Here is a 6,853-nt window from a genome sequence, read left to right as displayed (position 1 = left end):
TTATTTGACCTATTATTTAACTGACATTAGACTTTTCAAACACCAGTTACAGTCAAACCTTCATAAATTAATACTCGATAAATTAATAACCTCTTTAAAATAATAATTTCTTCTGGTCCTGACTTGGTCCGGATCACTAATTTTATACTCGATAAATTAATAACCTCTATAAATTAATAAAATTTCATAGTCCCAACATTATTAATTTATAGAGGTTTTACTGTATATTTAAAACATTTACTAACATAGATAATCAAAACGTTAGTAATTAAGTGTGCTTGTATAAGTTCATTACAGAAAATTACCTAAAACATTCACTATATTATTAATATAGTTACAAATAACATATGTCGAAATGCACGAAACTTTTTTAATTTATAGATAATCTTGTTTGGAAAGCCTGATATGGTAACCAAATAACGGCTGATATCGTACAAAACGATATCAAACACGTGGCGTCTCAAGAGCCTTTGGATCAGCCATCACGTGTCTCAAAAAGGCCCTCAGTTCTAGTAAGAAGCTTCCATGGAATGTTTCCTTCCCAAAAAGAACCCTCATGCGGCTAGGATGAAGACTTCGTAACATGGAGGACTTCTCCTAGAATCAAACTCCTAAAAGGAGGAGTCCTAACATCCAAAGGGTTCTTTAAAGACCATGGATTCGACCTAGCCTTATATATAGACAGATATAGCCACATCCTGAGATGCATTAACTCTAGGAGTGGGTTCGCCGTACTTACGTATCGGAGTGGGTTCGCCGTACTCCGATCCCTTCTAACCTTTTGTTCTGTTTTACAGATTCATCGAGGAGGATTCATCAAGACGTTCACCCTCCGTTCAGATTTTATAAACATGGTTATCAACAGTCGAATCCATCATTTCAAATTTTCTATTGGTATAGATAAAATTGTTTTTGTTTAAAAAGGTAAATATCAAATTTTACTGAAACCCAAATGGGTAGAAATCCGTCATGGAAAGTAAATTTTATCTTATTCCATTAAATTATGAGATAATTAAATTAATTAGCTCAGTGGAAATTAACAAAAGAAAAGGTTCTAGAACAGATAGATTGAAACAAACGTGTATTTACAGACACAAACCTTAAACTAATAAAAAAAAAACAACACTTAATAAGAATGAAAGAATTGTAATAACTAATAATCTAAATCTATCTCCAAAATCTCTCTGCAATTTATTCCTCAATCACTTGCTACCGGAATTCCAATTCCAGTTCCTCCACCGTCATCTCCACCAGAAACTCCAGAACTTCCTGCCAGAGTTTCACTTTCCGGTGGTCTAATCTCCTCCAACTGATTCAAAACCTGCTGAACCTCCGGTCTCGCCGACGGCGAAGGATCAACACAATGAAGAGCCAATTTCAAAGTATTAAGCAATTCATCCCCAATTTCATTAACATCTTTCATCAATTCCAAATCAAAAACTTCATTAGTCCATTCTTCTTTAACAATCGAAGCAACCCACTGAGGCAAATCAACGCCATTCATAGCCTCGCCGGGAGATTTTCCGGTGAGGAGTTCTAGCATGATGACGCCGAGGCTGTAAACATCGGTTTTCGTGTTGGCTTTTTTCAGCTTTGAAAGCTCCGGCGCTCTGTATCCTAATGCTCCGGCGGTGGCTATTACGTTTGTGTTTGCTGCTGCTGTCATTAGGCGGGAGAGGCCGTAGTCGGCGATTTTTGGGGTGGTGTTTTGGTCGAGTAAAACGTTGCTTGATGTTAGGTTTCCATGGATGATGTTTTGGTTGTTGTGGAGATAGAATAATCCTCTTGTCATTCCTTGTGTTATCTTCATCCTTGTTGGCCAGTCTATTGGTGTATCGGGCCCTCTCGCTGCAATACAAATTCGGGTTATCGTGTTAAAATCGTGTTTTATATGATTAATTATATATGATGTAAACAAGAAATATTGTGATCGTGCCAGTCGAGTTATGTCTAAATTGTATTGTGTGTTGGGAATTGTTACTAGTGATAAAGAAGGTCTCGGGTTCAATCTACATCGACAAACAACAAACATTTCACGCCAATAGATAATAAACAACAACAGGTGAACGAAACAGGTCTTTAGAGAGATTTAGTTACAAAAGAAAGAAGATCAATGTTTCGTATATATAAGAGTACGTTTCCGTGAATGTCCAAACGTGACAATTTCTTTATAAGGACTAATAGAGTGTGTGTTTTTAGAATTGAAAAACAGTTATAGCGATTTTAAAAGAAAAATTAACTAACATTTACTAGCTAATGGTATTTTCGAGTGTCAAACGTGACAATTTCCTCTATAAGGACTAATATAGAGTGTTTACTTATAATTGGGAGAAAGTTCCTTGTAGGTATTTTAAAAGAAAAATCACCACCAACAAAATAGTAAACATCTAACAGAGTGTTTACGTTTCACGTGACCGTTTCCTCTATAAGGACTAATAGAATATTTAGCTAGAATTGAAGTAGTCTAGAAGAAAAATCAACTAATATCTACTGGTTATCAACAACATAACAATAAACAACTAACGACAGCCACCAACAAAGCAATAAACAACTAACAGAATGTTTACGTGCGTACCATACCTGACGCTTTTCTCTAGAAGGACTAATAGAATGATCAATTAGACTTGAAAACAACTACTTATAATTTTGAAAAGAAAATCAACTAACATCTACCCGCTATCAACAACAAAACAATATACAGTTAACAACAACCAGCAACAAAGCAAGACTTTTTTTTCCATAGGACTAGTAGAATGTTTAGTTAGTAACTACTTCTAACTACTTTTGAAAGGATAATTAAGTAACATCTACTAGTTATCGGCAACAGTAAACAAATAATAAACTAACATATAAGAGCAACATCAAACAATAAACTAATATATACTAAACGATAAACAATTAACAATAAACTAATATATACTAAAGGTAAACGTTGAAGTTTGACTTACCATGGAGGAAAGTGGCAAGGCTACCTTTAGGCATATAGTCAAAAACAAGAAGCTTTTCACCTTTAGGCCCCAAATAATAAGCTCTCAAAGACAAAAGATTTTGATGTCTAATCTTCCCAAGTGCATTAACTTCATTCTCAAATTCCCTTTGCCCTTTAGTTATCTTTTCTCTCAATCTTTTCACTGCAACTTGATTCCCATCTTCCAATGTTGCCTTATAAACTGTCCCATAAGTACTCTTCCCCATAATCTCAGCAGTTGCACACAACAAATCATCAGCTGTAAACGCCAATGGCCCATCAAAATGCACTAGTTTCCCCCCAGTTTCGCCCCCGGCCGCCTCCACATCCCCTGCGACAGCCACCCCACCCTTCTCCCCTCGCCCCGTAGGGGCTCCCGCTGCCCCCACCGCCCGGGGTTCCCCCCTTTTCGCCTTTTTCCTCAACAGACAAGCTAAAAGAATGCAACAAAGTATGATTAGCACAATTAGTAGAGCTCCAGCTGCTATTAGAATTATGTCTTTAGTACTCAGTTTCCTGTGCTTTTTCCTCCCCGTTTCCGACCCCGGTGAGGCCGGTGACGCGGGTACAGTCGGGGCCGGAGACGGACATGGGGTCCCACCGTTGAATCCACATAATCCAATGTTACCCAAGAAAGAAGTGGAATTGAATTTCTGAGATAGAGAAAGAGGGACAGAACCAGATAGGTTATTGTAGGACACATTGAAAGAGGCAAGATTGTGTAAATTGGATAAAGAATTGGGGATTTTTCCACTGAATTTATTGAATGATAAATCAAGCTCTCTAATGGTGGAAACATTGCCTAACCCAGCTGGGATTGAGCCAGAAAGATTGTTTCTTTTAAGATCAAGGAAGATAAGAGACTCAGAATGAGTAAAACTAATAGGGATTGAACCAGAAACAGAGTTAAAACTCAAATTAAACCTAAAAAGCTTAGAACAATTCCCCAAACTTTCAGGAATAGTTCCTGAAATTGAATTATTACTCAAATCAAGAGTTTGAAGCAAAACACAAGAACCTAAAGTAGCAGGAATTGAACCAGAAAACCTGTTATTAAACAATTGAACACCTCTAAGATTAGGCAAAATCCCAAGAGTAAGAGGGATTGAACCAGAAATGAAATTATCATGAAGACTTAACTTCCTAAGAGCTTGAAGTTGTCCAATTTTATCAGTAATTCTTCCACCTAAACCCTTCCAAGGAAGTTGGATTACAATAACTTGACCTTGAGCACACTTGATTCCAGGCCAACCACCAGAACAAGCTCCATAGCCACTATCATTCCAGCTCTTCAGGAACCCTCTAGGGTCAACTAGCTCAGCTTTGAATGCTTGTAATGCTTGAAAATCAGCTTGAGTTACAACTACCCCATCCCAATCTTCACTGAAAACAGGTGAAATTAGAAGAAAAACTAAGAAAAGGTTTGGAATTTGTGATTGAAATCGATTCTTCTTCTTCCATTTCTCTTTTTTATTAAAAGGGTACTTGTAGAAACTGTTTAAGGGTTTATCAGATTCCTCCATAACTCTCAGAATTAGAAGCAAAATTGGGGGAAAATCAAAAATTGGGGGAAATGAAAAATTGGGGGAAATCAAGAAGAGAAGAAAGGGGGAAGGATAATGAAACAGGAGATCGATAGATTAGAAATGGAATGGTTTTGTAGAGGGAATTAGAGAGAGAGAGAAAGAATCTTTGAGATGGAGACAAAAGTGTCAGAAGAGAGGCTAATTTAGTTGCAGAAAGAGAGAGAGAGTAACGGCTAGTTTTTCTTTCATACTCCATTTTTATTTATAGTTGCTCAGTTTTCAATGAACATTATTATTATTAGTTTTTTGGATTTGATTGGATTGATTCATTCATGGGTTATGTAATCTGGTCTTTTATGGCTTCTTTGTTTGCCGCTCCTCTTAACGACTATCTTCTCCAACAAGGGCTCTAGACATTAACTATCTTATGTAAGATCACATGAAGTGGGGAATTGACTGTTTTGCCCTTGGGTCATTAGTGAAAAGTACGAGGATTTTGAGATTAATGGAGTACTTTAATTGTGTTAATTGTACTTGAAATTACTAAAGTTTAGATGTATTTAATAAAGAATAAAGGATTGATTGAGTTCAAAGTATTAGGGTTTTAATTTGGGCCTTTAACTTTTGTGTTTGTTTTACTTTTTGTTTTTTTAAGTCTAAAACAACAACAACAAAGTCTTAGTCCCGAAATGATTCGGGGTCGGCTAACATGAACCATCATATAAAACCGTGAAATCAAGTCGGATCAGCGACACAAATTCTCCTCATCCACTCTGTCCTATCCACTACCATATTTTCCTCAATCCCCAATAAACTCATATCATTCTCGATCACCTTCCTCCAAGTTTGCTTAGATCTTCCCCTACCCCTCACCACTACATCCCTTTGCCGCTCTTCAGTCCTCCTAACTGGCGCATCAAGCGCTTTTCGTTTTACATGGTCAAACCACCTTAGTCGGTTTTCCCTCATTTTATTCTCAATAGATGTAACCCCTACTTTTGTCCTAATTATTTCATTACTCACTCGATCCTTTCTCGTATGACCACACATCCATCTCAGCATACGCATCTCCGCCACCGACATCTTATGGATGTGACAGTGTTTAACTACCCAACATTCTGTACCATATAACAGTACGGGTCTGATTGCCGTACGGTAGAATTTTCCTTCAATCTATTAGGCATGCCGGGGTCACAAAGGTAAAATGAAGAAAAAAATGTTTACTAAAAATTCCGAAACAGTTACATTTAAGAAAAAATCAACTGATATTTGCTACTATCACTAATAGCAAACATGAATAAATGAAATAAATGGACCGTTAAAGCAAAATAAGTTCAAATTGAAACGTATTGGAGTGAAGAAGTGACACATGTTAAATAACTACTAATCATATATAAACGCATATCATTCTAGGCTATTTGATCCTAAATGCCAAGTTGAAAGATCAAATTGATAACCGAACTTGATTTTGGATAAAATCGATCATAATATTCAACTTCAAGAGCTAAATTGATGATTAATTCTTTCAGTAAAAAAAATTCAAACTTTTTTTGCAATAAATTAATTAATTTTACATTTAATTTTAATATTGTGATTATAATTTGTAAATAAAAACTCAACAAAGCGCAGACATAATGTAAAAGACAATTGATTATATATAAGAATGTTTTTTTTTTCTAGTTTAGAAAACATTATGTGGCATACGTATGGTTGTCATATTATTTATAAAAATCAGACATATTTATCATTACCTTTGATTATATATAATCATCTATATTTTAAATCAGATCAACATTTTAGTTTTTATACATAAAAATTTGCTAAATTTATTGAAATTAAGTGTGAAATTAAATCATTTTATTTTTATTAAGGAAAATAAAGTACAGTAATTTTTATAAATAGATCTGAATTTTTAATGATTGTGTTGAATAATTAGATGGTTATTAGTTGTTAAGTCAAAAATATCCCATGATTTGTTAGTGGGTATCGTGTCCTTTATTTTAGCAAATTCTAGTAGTGGGTGTAGTTGCTATTTCTTCTCTAATTCTATTATGTATCAGCCTATATAATAGGTATTCTATGTTTATCAAAATATATCAGAGAAAACGTATTTTCTCAATCATCTCTATTTCAGATATTTGTATCATCTCTTCTCTCCCTAATAGTGGTATCAGAGCCAGCAAACGTGAAATTTCTTTGATGGCATCAGAATCAAATTTCGTCCAAGTATCCATCCCTCGCTTTGATGGTCACTATGATCATTGGAGTATGTTAATTGAAAATTTCTTATGATCAAAGGAATATTGGTCAGTTATCGAATCTGGCATTCAAGAGCCAACTGCAAATACGGCTTTGACAG

General features: G+C 35.3%; 1 protein-coding gene across 1 annotated transcript; it reads right to left on the bottom strand.

Annotated features, from left to right (window-relative positions):
• Positions 1-1,022: 1,022 nt before the first annotated feature.
• On the bottom strand, positions 1,023-4,701 carry LOC136225704 (probable leucine-rich repeat receptor-like protein kinase IMK3). The gene is made up of 2 exons (XM_066013816.1): positions 2,949-4,701; positions 1,023-1,848 (listed from the first exon to the last, which is right to left on the bottom strand). The coding sequence occupies exons 1-2, from the start codon at positions 4,489-4,491 to the stop codon at positions 1,199-1,201; spliced, it is 2,193 nt and encodes a 730-aa protein (XP_065869888.1). The 5' UTR covers positions 4,492-4,701; the 3' UTR covers positions 1,023-1,198.
• Positions 4,702-6,853: the final 2,152 nt, after the last annotated feature.

The sequence above is a fragment of the Euphorbia lathyris genome, chromosome 4 (assembly GCF_963576675.1).
Source record: "Euphorbia lathyris chromosome 4, ddEupLath1.1, whole genome shotgun sequence".
Taxonomy (NCBI): domain Eukaryota; kingdom Viridiplantae; phylum Streptophyta; class Magnoliopsida; order Malpighiales; family Euphorbiaceae; genus Euphorbia; species Euphorbia lathyris.
The sequence above is the reverse complement of the archived record's forward strand: the minus strand, read 5'-3'. Positions and strand labels throughout refer to the sequence as shown.

What these genes read in the sequence shown, in the direction of transcription:
- LOC136225704 (XM_066013816.1), bottom strand. Translation starts at nt 4,491, where the DNA reads ATGGAGGAATCTGATAAACCCTTAAACAGTTTCTACAAGTACCCTTTT. An exon ending in CCTTGCCACTTTCCTCCATG is followed by an intron (nt 1,849 to 2,948) that starts GTAAGTCAAACT and finishes TTTGTATTGCAG; the next exon opens with CGAGAGGGCCCGATACACCA.